The sequence below is a fragment of the Miniopterus schreibersii genome (genome assembly GCF_964146895.1).
Source record: "Miniopterus schreibersii genome assembly, chromosome: 3".
Taxonomy (NCBI): domain Eukaryota; kingdom Metazoa; phylum Chordata; class Mammalia; order Chiroptera; family Miniopteridae; genus Miniopterus; species Miniopterus schreibersii.
The window spans coordinates 63,118,302-63,134,092 of NC_138103.1; the positions used below are offsets into that span (position 1 = coordinate 63,118,302).

General features: G+C 40.4%; 1 protein-coding gene across 1 annotated transcript; it reads right to left on the bottom strand.

Annotated features, from left to right (window-relative positions):
* Positions 1-11,493: 11,493 nt before the first annotated feature.
* Positions 11,494-13,519, bottom strand: SPZ1 (spermatogenic leucine zipper 1; the record flags this gene model as incomplete). The annotated part of the gene is made up of 1 exon (XM_081132600.1): positions 11,494-13,519. The coding sequence occupies exon 1, from the start codon at positions 12,616-12,618 to the stop codon at positions 11,494-11,496; it is 1,125 nt and encodes a 374-aa protein (XP_080988726.1). The 5' UTR covers positions 12,619-13,519.
* Between the last annotated feature and the right edge of the window lie 2,272 nt (positions 13,520-15,791).

Consider the following 15,791-nt stretch of genomic DNA (forward strand, 5'->3'; position numbering starts at 1 on the left):
GACTCTCATCATTGATGCTTCTATCTGCCTCTGTCCTTCTCCCTTCCTCTCTCTGAAACCAATAAAGACATTTTTTTTTAAATGTGTGAGCTTATTAGTAAACTACAGATTATATAGCTATATTAAAAGAAAAAATATTATAGCTTATCATCATAATGTTTAGTCTTTTCATTTTTTTAAACAAGTTTATTGAAACAACAAAACACTTGACTTGAAGGAAAGACTATCTAGGATTCATTTCTTTTAGAGTAAGTCATCTCTACTTAAAGACACATTGCCCTACATGTGACAGCTGTGTACAAAAGTTATAAAATTGTCCTTGGTTTTACAATGATAAATGAAAAAAAAAATCCTCCAATCAAACAAGGTATGCAAGGTGTTTTATGTTGTTCTTTTTTTGTTAAACAGTGAGAGCAAAATAACTTACTAGAATATAAAGATAAGAGCTGAACTAGCATGCCACTAATGGGAAAAGGGGGTACTTTCATAGAATCAGTATTTTTCCCCATCCCATCTCTTTTTGATGTCGATCAAAACATACCATTGGCCATTTAGTTTAAAAAATGCAAATGCTTGTGTTCATACATCAGTTACTTAATGTACAATAAAGGAATGGGGAAGGGGAAAATGAAAGAATAGAGAAAACTATACTGCAGTTGTCAGGATGCGGTGGAATGTGCTGTGGTTTTCTAGCTGAGGCTGTCTTCTTGGTCTGGAGGAACGGAGGTCTGGAGGGAAGCAGCAGGTTCCCCTTTAGAAGACACCTCCTGCCTGCTGCTGGAACTCATCAGCTGTGTCTTTCGTCTCCACTGCCACTTGTGCAAGTTTCACTGCTTGGCTGCCCCTCAAATCGGAACCTGATTTGCCTCCTTGATAAATCCTGTCGTTCACAGTAGGCTTTCGGCAGTTTTCTAAGTGGTGTATGCCACTTAATCTTTTTTTTTTTTTTTAAAATATATCTTTATTGATTTCAGAGAGAGGAAAGGAGAGGGAGAGAGAGAGATAGAAACATCAATGATGAGAGAGTCATCGATCGAGCCCGCAACCCGGGCATGTGCCCTGACCGGGAATCGAACCCCAGTCGCCTGGATCCCAGGTGGACGCTCAACCGCTGAGCCAGGCCCGGCAGGGCAGCCACTTGATCTTAAACTGCACCACAGAACACCCTGCCCTGCCACCTTCAAATGAACATGATCACTGTTCTCAGTCTGGACTCCTTCCTAGAGCTCTTCGTCGGCCAGGGCGAGTGCCACAGTCTCCTCAGCTGCCACTTGACAAAAGAGGTACCAGGTCCGCGCCAAGGAGCACACAGACAGCACCAGGCGCAGCAGCAGCAGCCAGGGAGGAGTCTTTTCTTTCTTTAAACTGTCAACTTGTATAAGTTATTAGGTGTCTGCTGTTTCTCAGACACATTCCCTAATATTATCGAGGACTTAAGAAAAGAAACTAAAGACAATGTCTCTTTTATTGCAAATTTTAAAATATAGTTGAGAATGAATATACGCATAAGTATACACATGTATTTGCAGCATATACAGAATTATATGTGCACAAACAGCCACTTGAAACCCTTCTAGGGATAACTTTAAGTTGATACAGTGAGTCTTTCTGTGCTTTAGTATAATCATTTATAAGATAAGGATAACTATGCCTGCATCACAAGATTGTTGTAAAGGTTAAATGACCAGTGTACATGGGAGTGTCTCAAAAGCTTTCAGAAGAATTCAGTATACCACAAGTACCTTAATAAACCTGAGATAAATATGTCTTTATTGATTTCAGAGAGAGGAAGGAAGAGGGAGAGAAAGAGAAACATCACTGATGAGAGAGTCATTGATGGGCTGCACGCCCCCTACCGGGGATCGAGCCGCATGTGCCCTGACCGGGAATCGAACTTCGATCTCCTGGATCCTACATAGGTCGATGCTCTGACCCGGAATGGAACTACAATCTCCTAGATCATAGGTTGATGCTCAACCACTGAGCCCCACTGGCTGGGCAAATGTGAGATTTTTTTGAGCTATCCCTCTCCGAGTTGTATTCTCCATGGGACATTATTGAAGTTTGTCTACATTTGTCTTGAATTTTTTTTTTCAGACCAGATGATCAGTTGTGTTCTGCTGTAGAACACTGTGAGAACAAGTGAGTGTTAGAGGAAATCCAAATCTACTTTTTAAACAAACCCCCTGGCTTTTCCTACTGATACCTATTCATATGGCCTACTTATATGTAGACATGAGGGTCTTCTATTCTACCATGCCCGTTCCCAATCAAAGCCCACGTGCTTTCCAAAGCTTGTGGCTCTTCCTTCACCAGCTACACAGAAAAACAGTACTCCTGGGTTCTCAGAGTTTATTTTTGAATTTTCTGCTGTTGAACTCATATCAAAACCTTAGCTAAAAAAAAAATAGTAGTTCTTAGAAGTCATCCAAAGTAAGGTTTTTGCCCTTGAATTAAATTAGATTCTGAGAAGACATTACTTAGCCTGTTGCAAAATCACCAATACTGAATACTTGCAGATTTTATCAAAGTTATTATAAGAAAAGTATAAACTTTGGTCTCTTATTTTTCGTTATTAAGCGAAACAAGGTTATTTTATTGCCGAGTGGCCTCTTTGATCTCTTGTCAGAAATTGCTTTTAGAATTTTAAGGCTGAAAGAATGATGTATGTCTTGAAGAACAGGTATGCTTCTTCCTTTCTGAAAGTTATGAAATCTGTCTTGGTTTTGTCCTGTTTTAGTTTGGTCCTGACTTCCAGAATTTGCCAGGCAAATCAAACATCAACGACACTCAGTAGACAGGCATTATGATCACTTTTTACCTTCTTTCATGGTTGAGTCTCTATTTCTACTTTGTTGTGCATAATCATATAGATGATAGATAGATGATAGATCAATAGATAGATAGATAGATCTCCTTTAATGTTAAAGGAAATTAATCATTCCAGAGAATCATTGTAAATACATAAGAAATATTGGAATTAGTGTTAAAGAAATTTAATAAGATATTTATAATTGTCTTCTCAGAAGTTGAATACTACAATAGCAAATGTTTACATATATTCCAAATATCAGTTTAATTTTTCTTGAAAATGACTAATAAATAGATTTAAATTGTGATTTTATTTACATTACTAATTTACACATCATGAATTCTATTGAATAAAATAAATTAGAATTGGTTTTATATATTGAAGACAGCAAAAACAAAATCTCTAAAGAATATAACCAGCTGTTTAAATTACAATACCTCTTCAATTGAAATTTTATTCTCTCATGCTGTTTTATATTTCTCTTAGGAAATGCAATGCAAAAAGGCTTTGCCATAAAGTTGCCCCTCCCAAAAAATGCCATTAAATTTTGGTAGGTTTATATAGCTGAAAGCATTTTTTAAAGGGCTATTTTATAAAAATGTTTTAAAATTAATTACAGAAAAAAATGAAAAATGAGCAAAAACTACGGAGTTCCTGCCTTAGTATACTATTTCATTTTTAATGAGAATAGTTTTTTAAAAAATTAAGTCAAGATTATTTTCTCTCCCCTTTAATAGTTCTCTCCAGAATCACATACATTGAACACTGGTTAAATTAGACAGATAAATTCAGCTATGGGTTTCATCAACATTATCAATATTATTTCATTCTGGGGAGTTCTCTTTAAATCATCTACATCTTTTGTTACTTTTTTCCACCCCTGCTAAACCTGGTATTGTTTATATGAGGCAGTAGAGTATAAAGCAGTGATTCTGCTGTTAATTTGAAAAGATTATTTCATTATTACAATAGGCCATTGACAGCTGTGACCTCCAGTGACCTCCATTGTTATCCTACTAAGGGATGCTACATGGTTAAATGGATCTCAATTGTAAGTGAAACATTATAATCATAGCATTGTTTAAACTGAATGTGACTGAAATAATTATACTTAAATTAATGATAAAAATACAAAAATTATACTTAATCATTGTTACTAGAATAACATTTTAACATCTTTAATTTTTTTATTAAAAAAATATATCTATTGATTTTAGAGAGAGGAAGGGAGAGGGAGAGAGATAGAAACATCAATGACAAGAGAGTGAGTCATTGATCGGCTGCCTCCTGCACGCCCCCTACAGGGGACTGAGCCTGAAACCCAGGCATGTGCCCTGACCTGGAATCAAACTGCGACCTCCAGGTTCATGGGTCAGTGATCAACCACTGAGCCACACCGGCCAGGCAGCGTCTTTAAGATGCCTCTGAGTTATCTGTTCTGAAAGTCTTTCTACACATTTCATGCATTTGTGCCAATCAATTTTAGTGTCTGGTTCTTTTTCTTGATCAGTTGTTGCTCTGGCAATTTTGAGAACATTTGCTATTATAGAAACTCTTCTTCACTCTTCTTCAGAAGTTCCAAGTGTTTTCTTTTTCCAACTAATTTTTTTTTTTTTTTTTTACCATTTTTAACCATTTTTAAGTGTACAGCTCACTGGTATTAAGTGCATTCTATTGTGCAACCATCACTCCATCCATTCTCATAACTCTTTTCTCTCTTTTTTTAACATTCAAATTTCTTTTTATTAGCATTTTATTTTCAATCCCTATTACCTTCCTATAAGAAAGGGTTTTTTCCAGAATTTTATTGCTCCAAGTCTGACTTCAGGCCTGTGCAAGGGCTACATGTACAGTCAGATGCCGAGCCTGAAACTCTACCCATTAAACACTAACTCCCCTCCTCTCCACCTCCTGGTCCCTGACAACCACCATTATACTTTCTGCCTTTATGATTTTGACGATTTTAAGTACCTCATTTAAGTGGAATCATACAGCACTTGTCTTTTCGTGACTGGTTTATTTCACTTAACGTAATGTCCATAAGGTTCATCCATGTTGTAGCCTCTATCAGCATTTCCTTCCTTTTAAAGGCTGAATAATATTCCATTGTTTCTATGGACAACATTTTAATTTTTTGTTTCTCCTCCTTGGACACTGGCTTGCCTCCTTGTTTTAGCTGTTGTGAATAATGCTGCTATGGATATGGGTGTATTCCAAGTATTTTTGAAAGGATGTTTACCAGGAATCCAAGACAAATCCAGAACAATTCTTGCCTGAATTCTGAGGCTAATGAGCTATGTGGCCTCCTGGCCTCCACTCTTTCCCAGGGCCTCACACTGTCCCTAGGGTAAGTGTGTGATATTTAACTGTCCATTCATAGATAGTGTGTGGACTTAGCAATATGATGAAAGAGTTCATGATCAGAGCTTGGGGATTCGTAAGGAATTACTTTGGAGTGACTGTGGACTCAGGTATTCCCGTGGGAAATTCCTAATTATTGGTATCTGCAGGGATTTTTCTCTTGAGCTGGTCAATTTCCCCAAAGAGTAGCATACCAGTCTCATACAGTTGGGGAAAAGGTTGGCATCAGGGAATAGGTAAATTGGGGCTGCCATCTTTCTCAGAATCAAAGGAGGGAAGAAAGATGGGGTTTCACCATTTGATGTGTAAGCTTTCACTTAATAACTTTTCTGATTTTAGTTCTGAGCCTCCTGCGTGATGTAAAAATTAAACAAAAATGGCAGTTTTCAAAAGGAGTTTTTGAAAACAAAACACTATAAAATTTAGCATATCAAAAACCAAACTCTTGCTGTCCTCCCCAAACCTCTTTCCACTGTTTGCGCATCTTGATAAACTATGATTTTATCCGTCTGGTTGCTCAAGATAAACCTGGGCATCGCCCTTCACTCTTTTTTTCCTTCACACATTTACCAACAGAAAATCCTCCTTGCTGTGCCCTCAAAATATTCCCCTTCTCACCATCTAGTGCAAATCACCATGACCTCTGGTCTATTGCAGATTGTTCCATTCACATTAATTTTTGATCTGTTGCCAACAAAGAATCTATTTTTATCTACTTGGACTAATAAGTTATTACTTGCCTTTGTATTTTTCTGGCACAGCTTTCTGTTCTGAACCTGACCACCCTACTCTGACTTGGGGTACCCGTCAGCCTCCTTAAGGTCTAATCACAGTTTTGGATCTCGCTACCTTTTACCTACACCAAATCCAGCAAGGTGAGGGCACTGATGGCAAGGAAAGGAAAAAAACAAAGGCAATAAATGACCCGCCTTGCAATTCTGTCTCAGGCCATGCAAACGATCTCTCCGATAATAACTGTGAATGTTACCATGCGGTTATTTATCCATTTGTCCTCAGATGCATTCCCCGCCCTTCTCCTGTTGTGCTCTGTATTGCAGGGCCCTGACACCTGCAAACTGCTGTCCCAGGCTCTTTGACAACTGGTTTCTAGTTAGGATGGGCCACCGACAAGACAATGACTGGAGATTGGAGGGCCACAGTGGGAAAACCAGGGCATTTCTCCTCCTTTCTCTCTTTGCTTTGTGTGACGTCTTAGGCAAGGCTTTGTCTGCGTCACAGTTCGGTTCCATCTCTCTCCTGGCCCAGTGAGCTCTGGTTGCACCATCTCCTCTGGCTGTGGGAGCAGTGGCATTTCCTGCCGCTGGTAAGCTCTCTGTTGCTTCACTGGCCTCTGATCGTCTTCTCAGCTCTCTTATCACTTCTGTGACAAGTTCCCCACATTGAATGTTCTCAGTTCTGTTTTCCTGCCTGGACCCTGATGGATACTGCCACCTTTCAAATTCCCACCATATGCTATTAATACTAGCTTTAGTTTTATGCTTATAACCAGGCTTTTCCCCCATAAGGTATTGCTAATATTTTTTTGCTTTTATATCTACTCTGAAGATTTAAAATAAAACTGTCCACCTTCTATAAAAGTGAAATATTTTTAGAATCATAGTCTAAGTATTTATTTCTCAAGACCAGAGATAGCAGCTTCTGTTTTGGCAAATCCCTAAGAAGTTCTGGATCCTGAGCTAGACACTTCATATTTTTTTTCGAATCCTCACAATAATGTACAAGGTAGTTACTACTCCCTATTTACCAGAGCAGAAAACAGAAGCATGGAGAAGTGAAGTAACATGGCCAAGATTATGTAACTTGTGTGTGGTGAGCCTCGGCTTCATTTTACATCCCCATATAGTGAAAAATTTATTTGACAAAGAAGTTTGTATGGATTTTCTCTTCTTTCTAGGAGTATTATTATTATTATTATTATTATTATTATATTGTTGTTAATCCTCACCTGAGAATATTTTTTCCACTGATATTTTTTAGAGAAAGTGGAAGGGAGGGAGGCAGAGAGAGAGAAAGAGAAAGAAACATCGATGTGAGAGAGACACATTGATCGATTGCCTCCCACATGCACCCAGACCAGGGCCTGGGATCAAACCTGCAATCCAGGTACGTGCCCTTGATCAAGAGTCGAACCTGAGACCCTTCAGTGTGCAGGCCAACGCTCTAGCCACTGAGCACACTGGCCAGGGTATCTAGGAGTATTATTTTTTAAAAATCTTAATAATTATTGCTATTGGACAAAGGTATGCTGATGATGGGAATAAACATCTAAAAGTTCCAAAAAATTTATAGTTTAACTTTTATTGGAATATGACTCTCACATATGAGAAGATATAGTGTTAAAGAAGTCTGGCCCGGCCCGGGCGTGGCTCAGTGGGTGAGCATCGACCTAGGATCCAGACGATCAGGGTTCGATTCTGGGTCAGGGCACATGCCCAGGTTGCGGGCCCGATCCCCAGTCTGGGTTGTGCAGGAGGCAGCCGATCGATGGCTCTCTCATCATTGATGTTTCTGTCTCTCTCTCCCCCTCTCCTTTCCTCTTTCTGAAATCAATAAAGATATATTTAAAAAAAAAAAAAAGAACTCTGGACCAAGTCAATGCTGATCCTTGTTCCTGATTTCCAGTGATTTCACATCCTGGCTTTTTGCTGTCAACCAGTGATGGCTTAAAGGTCCTTCCACAGAGGAAATGCCATGTTACTTTTCCAAATAAACTCTACATTAATTGAGGAAATATAATAAATTATTATCGCTGGAACCCACATGAAACACCTTCAAAAATGCCTTGTGTTTAGAAATTCTGCTTTAAATGTTTTGTTACAGAATAAAAAAAAATATGACATGGTAGAACAATTTTATTACACATATTAAATATTAAAATCAATGACAAATCTGGAGGTTTCTGATGTAGCAGAGATTGCTTGCTGTATTTGAAGCTTAATTAAAAAGCTGCAATTTATTTTAGCAACAATTTATTTCTTGGTAATATCAACTACATATATGGTAAAGTGTAGAAATGAACTGCACAATGTTTTATGAATCAGGACGTTTGGAAAATAGAGCAGTGTAGATGGTAGTTTCCATTAGAGGGAAAGGCAAATGGAAAAACGTGATTTTTTTAGTTTCCGCAATACTGTTTCACTGGAAATTTCTTCCTTTACTAAGGGCTGGAATGGGATAATTTTGGCTCTTAGATTATTTATAAAGTAATACATATTCCAAACATGAGAACGAAATGTTGGTTTATGGAGTAGGGAGCAATATTTCAAGTTGTATTTTCAGTACTTCTAGTATATGAAAATATCTTATGCCCTATGCTTCATTCATAATAGAACTTGTGGTGGGGATTGTGGTTGTCTTTGTTGGGATTTTAATATTCATCTTGCCCAGCCAGGTGTGGCTCAGCGGTTGAGCATCAACCTAGGATCCAGGAGATCAGGGTTCGATTCCGAGTCAGGGCACATGCCGGGGTTGCAGGCTGCAGCCGATCAATGACTCTCTCATCAGTGATGTTTCTCTCTCTCTCCCTCTCCCTTCCCCTCTCTCTGAGATCAATAAAGATATATTTAATATATATATATATTTATCTTTGTCCTGACTGCACACATAAGGCTTTTGGATCAGAGACAGATTATTATTATTTATGTGGGGGCTAAAAAATGTTAATAATTTCCCCCTATCTTCTAAGTCCCTCTAGGCTTCTCAAATAATCAAATTAACAAAGATTAAAAGGAGAAGATCAAGTTTTGAAAAATGTGCATGGAGAATGCACATAGGCATAAAAATTCCATGAAAATCCCAAAGACGGTGAGGCAACATTGAGACTATAAGACATTTTTGGACAGAGGGGAAGGGTGGAGAATGGGTTATTAGAGTTCAGAAGTGCGAATGGGCAATTTGCAGGTAGTGGGAGAAGAGTGGAGCATACAAGCAGGAAAACTCTTGCGAGACAGCTCAGAAACAGCGGGACCCAGTGGGCACCTAGCTAACAGGCACCCTCCCACCCGAAGCCCTCTTATTCACCATTCTTAACTCAAACTGGCCTAAGGGGCGTCCTAAGATCTTCCCGAAGCAGGTTTCTCATCTGAATCTATTAGGCAGGAAAGGGGAGGGTCAAACGTTTTTTCTGAGTCTTGTTTCTTCATAGCTTAAAAATTAAAAAGCAGCCTCAGGATGGCAAAACTCTGGTTTCTTTCACTTACATCATAATAATTGTGCGCCCTGGTCGGTGTGGCTCAGTTGGTCGGAGCGTTGTCCTGTACGTCAAAAGGCCTCAGCTCTGATCTCCGGGTCGGGGTACGTGTGAGAGGCAACTGAACGCTGTTTCACTCTCACATTGAAGTTTCTCTGTCTCTCGCTGTCCCTCTTCCTTCCTCTCTCTCTGAAATCAATAAAAGTGTGTCCCCAGGTGAGGATTAAATTAATAATAATAATAGCCCAGCCAGGCGTGGCTCAGCGGTTGAGCGTCGACCTAGGATCCAGGCGATCAGGGTTCGATTCCCGGTCAGGGCACATGCCCGGGTTGCAGGCTCGATCAGTGACTCTCTCATCATTGATGTTTCTATCTCTCTCTCTCCCTCTCCTTTTCTCTCTCTGAAATCAATAAAGATATATTAAAAAATAAAAATATAATAATAATAATAATAATAATAATAATTGTGCTGGTTCCTTATGTTCCATTTCCTACCCCTGGAGAGAGGTTATGAGGACTATTTGTCACCCTACATGCAGCTGGGTGTGCGTGGTAAGTGAGGAACACTGGCAAAATAAATCTAGGCATTTATGGAAAAAAGAAAGGCAGCTGTTCTCCCCATCTAAAAGAAGAGGGGAGGAAAAAACAAACCTCTGCTCCTTGAAGACAATATGTAAAAATCCTGGGTTCTCACTCTAACCCTTTTATAATGTAAATAAATCTTTCCAGGGTGCATATAATCCCAGTGTCACCAGCTTTCCAACCCAGAGACATCTCCAAAGACCCATCCTCACCCCAACTTTAAACGTAAGCAAACATCCCCAAAGTCAGGTAAGTCTTTTGAGTTCTCATTATCTATACAGTTGTAAATTATCTTCTAGAGCTTGCTTTTAGTCCAGGTTCTCAAGTTTCCATAAAATTTGCTCAAAAGGCCCTAACTGTGCAGAAACACACAAAAATATTTTCTCTACATTTCCCGTTTTACAAAGTCAATTCTGTCCTGGACTACATGGTTGCCCAGCTAAAAACCTCACTTTCCAATTGCTTTCAAGGAGATGTGACCTGTGACTGAGGTCCTGACATTGGAAATTTTACCTGTGGGTACAGTGCTATGTACAATCTAATTCATGTTGAAACTATGACTACCTTGAGTTTGGGTTTTGTGCAACAAATGTTGCCCATTGCTGTGCTTCTCTCAAAAAAGTTAAAAATCCTGCAGTTCCCTTTTGAGTTTGTTGTGGTACCTGGGGAGCTTCAATGCACAGTTTAGCAACTGGAGAGACAGTCCCTTAACATTTCACAGATAAATGACACTAACAGAATTTGTTCAGATAATGTCTACCAACAAGCTAAACTGCAAGAAGTAACTGTTTGGTCCAGCAATGTTGCTCATTTCATTCACTTAAGCACCTCCTATGCGAAATTCCTACTTGGAAATGTAATAGGGCAAAGTCTGAGGCTAAAGGGATTACTCGTTTTCTTGAATGAGGGAAGAAGAGTATTGGTTATGTAACCAAAGGGGCTCTCCCAACAAATACGTAGTGACAAATTCTCTCGGTTTTCCTCTGTCTGCCTTGGGCATGTGCACAAGGCAAGCAATTGACGTGTCTCTCTCACATCAATGTTTCTCTCTCTCTTCTGAGAAGCAATGGGAAAAAGATCCTGGGGTGAGGATTTTTAAAACAAAAAAAAATTCATTATTAAAGTGTTACACACATTTTCCCCCAGTACCCCAACCCTCATCCCAGGTAATGGTTAAAAAAAGAAGGAAAAAAACTTTCTTTTGTTCTGGTTTTTATTTAGATTTTTACCTAATTGGACCTATAACTTTGTGCTTTTGGTTAAAGTGTCATAAGATCTTTAATAACAACAAAAACAAGCAGATTGTAAGGATAACAAGTTAGGAACTTGATGTTGACACTAATGGTCCTTAAAGACCAAACTTATGTAACTCCTGGGGTCATAAATAACATGTCACTCTTCCTGTTCTATAGCTCTTTCTTGGTTGAACCAACAGATCTACCCTAGGTTTGGTGATCGGTGATGCCTAGAGATGGACGTATTAGAGCTTTCTTGAAGGAATCGCCTTTTCTTCTGCTTTCGGTCTCTTCTATTTTAGGCTGCAGGCTGGCCTGGTTTCTCTCCAAAGAGCTCGTGCAAGACGAGCGTTGAACCTGTTATTCCGAGCTTTCTTACTGCGACAGGAATCCAGGCACTTACAGAATTTGCCCCTGTTCTGGAGCGCCCCCTCCCCGTTGGGCACGCTCTGCTTACACCTGGGCGCCCTCCCGGCGCCGGGCAGCGGCTGCCTGGGCGCGTGCTGCGGGCAGCGGGCCCGGGCCCCCTGCCCTGGCACAGCGGCGTCCTCCCGAGCCTGCAGGTCCCTGAGGAGCGCCACCCTCTGCTGCACGATGTGGCACTGGCTCTCCAGCAAGGCCGCCACCAGGTGCAGGGAGTGCGTGTCGTGGTTCAGCCTCCTCACCTGGGCCTCCAGCTCGCCGCTAGCCCCGCCCGGGCCGTGCGCTTGGCTTTGGAAACAGACCCTGTGACTTTGGAGAGCGGCTCCGCCGCCGTCCCGAGACGCCTGGCACAGTCTCAGCAGCTCGCTCAGCTCGGCCTGCTGCGCGCTCCAGCGCTCCGCCTCCTCCAGCAACTGCTCCATGTCCTCCCTGAGCGCCACGCTGCCTTCTTGAGCCTGGGGGAACCCGAACCCCGCTTCTCCCTTCCTTAGCTGAGTTTCATGAACGGCTCGTTCCTCTTCTGAGTGATTTCCCAAATCCCTCGCCAGACCTCGTGCTGTGTCCTGTGAGTTCCAGGTCCCCGCCGTCGCCTCCAGTGTCTTCGCAGGCTGGCCTTTGTCTAGGCCTAACCCACAGAGCAGTTTTTTCAATAGCATTTTATTGATTGTACCAAGTCCTCTGATCTTTTCCTTAAGTTCTGACACATCCTCCGAGATATCGGCTTCCTCAGAAGATTCTCTTGTTTCTGTGATCTTCTCGCAACGTTTCATGTTTTCAAGAATATCTTTCATTTCTTCTAAGATATTTTCGATCTTCCTTGCAGTCTGTTGTGTGGTGCCCTGGTGGCGCCTATTATTTAAGGAAGGGAAAGAAGTCCAGGAAACAAGGGGAAGTGATCCAATTTCAAGTAAGGCTCTGACAGTCTTAGGGTCCAAAGACTCTTGATTGAGCTTGGGAGTAGGTTTAACAGTTTTGGAGAGGGTGGGCGCTTCCATTTTAGCTGAGTCAGTGGGGCTGGCGGTGGGAGCAGGAGGAAGGCAGGAACCCTTAGAGATTCCAGGAAGGTGACAGTCCTCTGTACAAATGGGTGGAGACTGTGGAACTAAGCAGAAGTCAGAGACCAGGCAGATGATGTTTAGGTGGAAGGTGACATCTCAGACAAACCTAGGGGGGAGGCAGGGTGGGAAAGGGGACTGGGAAGGAGCTAGGGCTCCATCTCTCCTTCTCCAGGCTTCTGGTATTTATTCCCTGACCCTAGCAACCAGGCCTTTATTCTGTCACTGCATCACTGTGGCCTGTCCCCAGCTTCTGTTTCCTTTGTGTCACAGTTGAAGCCCCTTACCCCCCTACCCAGGGACTCTTGCATCAGAATCCACTTGGAGCTGATCTTACTCCTCCTCAACCGGAGGGATCCCTAGGTTTTTATTAATCTCATTCCAACTGCACTTAGTGACTTTCCTACGTCATTCCCGTCGCCCACAACCACAGCCTTGACTGCAGTATGTTTTTCTGCCACCTAAGGGAGTGTCTGAGGGAAGCCCTGCCTGGTGAGGTTCCCCGCTCTTTCGTAGCACCCGGACCCCTCCTTGCTTCCGTTCAAGGAGAGATGCTACTGCAAAAGAAAGTTATTCTTACAAAAGAGACCCCCAAAAGTGCTACATCTTTTTGTGATTTTAGGGAAATGTCAGAAATCAGTCCACTCAGAAATATTCTACTGCGGTGAGAAGAGAGAATTTGAGGGGTTCTCAACAACAGGGTTACAAATTGGAACTTTTCTTGGCTTCAAATGCAGGCATCCTTTAAGATAGGCCAGAGACACAGAACAGACTGACGAATCTCAGAGGGGGGCGGAGAACAACCTAAGACCTTGTATGCATATATGTACAACCCAAGGACACAGACAATAGTGTGGTGAAGGCCTGGACACGAGGTGCGGGGTGGAGGGGGTCAATGGCGGGGGGGGGGCTGGCCATTTGTAATACTTGCGACAACAAAGATTAAAAAAAAAAAAGATAGGCTCAGTAAGCTTGCTCCTGAGTCATTTTCATCAGGGGCTATAAAACTTCTTAATCATCACTTTTCACAAGAACTTGTTAAAATGGCATAATTTACCTAAAAGCATTTCAAGCAGCTAAGATCCTGGAGTGGGTTATGGAAAAGTAACTGAAGTGACCTCGAGAATATTCGGTTCAATCAAAGAACACTTATGCCTTAAGGGAGACTTTTTCTTGGCCTTCAAAATCTTACTAGGAAGCACTTTAGTAACTAGAAGTTTGCTTTCAATCTTAGGGGAAAACTCATACACTGGTCGCTTTTTTCTTTTATTTCTTTAGAGGAAAAAAAATTGTTTTTTTTCTTTCACAGTTACCAACTCACTTTGGCTTAAGTTCCCCTGAGCCTCACGCTCATCCTCCGGCTGGCTGGGCTCAGAGCCATCGCCTGGGACTGACCACCCACAGATACGGCAGCGTTGGCCTGTTTTTCCCTTAAAGAATGGGTACCTTTAAATTTCCATAATCATACCATAGAGGCTAGCAATTGCTCTTATGCTTTAATTTCATCTCATAAGGCTTGACTTTGGTTGGTATTTCCCCTTTGACTCAAGTCATAATTTAAGATAATTTTTTAATCTCCAGGACAAGGAAACTTTTTATTTTTTCTGATTTGATAATTAATTTCTAACTTTATTGCATTCTAATCAGAAAATACAATTGATATTTTGAAATTGATATTTTCTCTTTGGTCTAATAGATTATCAGTGGTCATATGTGTTTCATGGATATTTGAAAAGAAAATGTATTCTCTATTGTCTTCTTTTGCTTGCAGCTTTTTGATACTGTTGGACATAAATCTGATATTATCCTTCTCTGGTTTCGAGGTAGCTTAGTCTAGATGCCAAAAGAATTCTTTTCCTTTCATCAAAAGAGGATTTAAATATTTTCTTCCTCCTTACAAATATAATGAATCTCAAATAACATTTCTGTTAATTGTACTGAAATTTGATTTTAGTATAGATGCTAAAAGATATTCAGAGTGGTCCTCTTTTCCTTATTAACCCATATTCCCAGTGGGTAACTCTGTAAGTTAAATACATTTTTTTTATTGTCTTCCAGTTGCTAAGTTCCCCATAGCTTAATGACTTTCAGAAAGAAATGCAAAAAAACAGCAAAAAACTGTTTCTAAAATTATCACAGAGAAAACTTGTATAGAATTTTCTCTCTTCAAAACTAGTTTGCCTTAACAAAAAATGTCATATTAAAAAGTACACAATTATCAGTATGTCTTATTTCTAGTGATGTTTTTTGTTTGTTTGTTTGTTTTCTAGTGATGTTAACCTTGGTCATTTTATTAAGTGATGTCTGCTAGATTTATCTCCTATGAAGTTACTATCTTTCTCTTTGTAATTAACAAACATCATGGTGGGGGGGGGATATTCTGAATCTATGAAATTATCCTGTTCCTCCTCAAAATTTTGCCTGTACGGTATAATTTTAGTATACAGAGATGGATCTTGCCTGTAACAATTATTACAGTGGTGATCCAATGGTGATATTTTATTTTTCTCATTTCTTTTATATTTATAGATTGGAATTGTTTTGTAAAGAAGAGGTGTCTCTTTTCCTGTATTTACTTATTGAGTCATTTATTCATTCATTCAATTATGTGTTTATACAAGTATGGACTCACAGATATTTTATTTTGGGGGTTATAATAGAATACCATCATTTATTTTCTTGCTCAAATATGTATAAATAATTATTTTAATATAATAAAAAAATTTTGGTATAATTAGAATATTATTTTGTGTAATTGTTTTATTGTTGACAGTATTACAGATGGTCCCCCATTTTCCCCTACTTGGCCCCCCTCCACCCAGCCCCGCCCCACCCCAGGCTTCCCCACACTATTGTCTGCGCCTATGGGTTATGTATATATGTTCTTTGGTTAATCTCTCCCCATCACCTCCCCTCCTCCCCAAGATCTGTCCTTCTGTGCCATGCAGCCATACCTCTGGACCTATTTTGTTCATCAGTTTATTTTGATCATTAGATTCCACATATAAATGAGATCACATGATATTTGTCGTTCTCTAACTGGCTTATTTTGCTCAGCATAATAATCTCCAGGTCCATCGATGCTGTAACAGAGGGTAAGAGCTCCTTTGTGT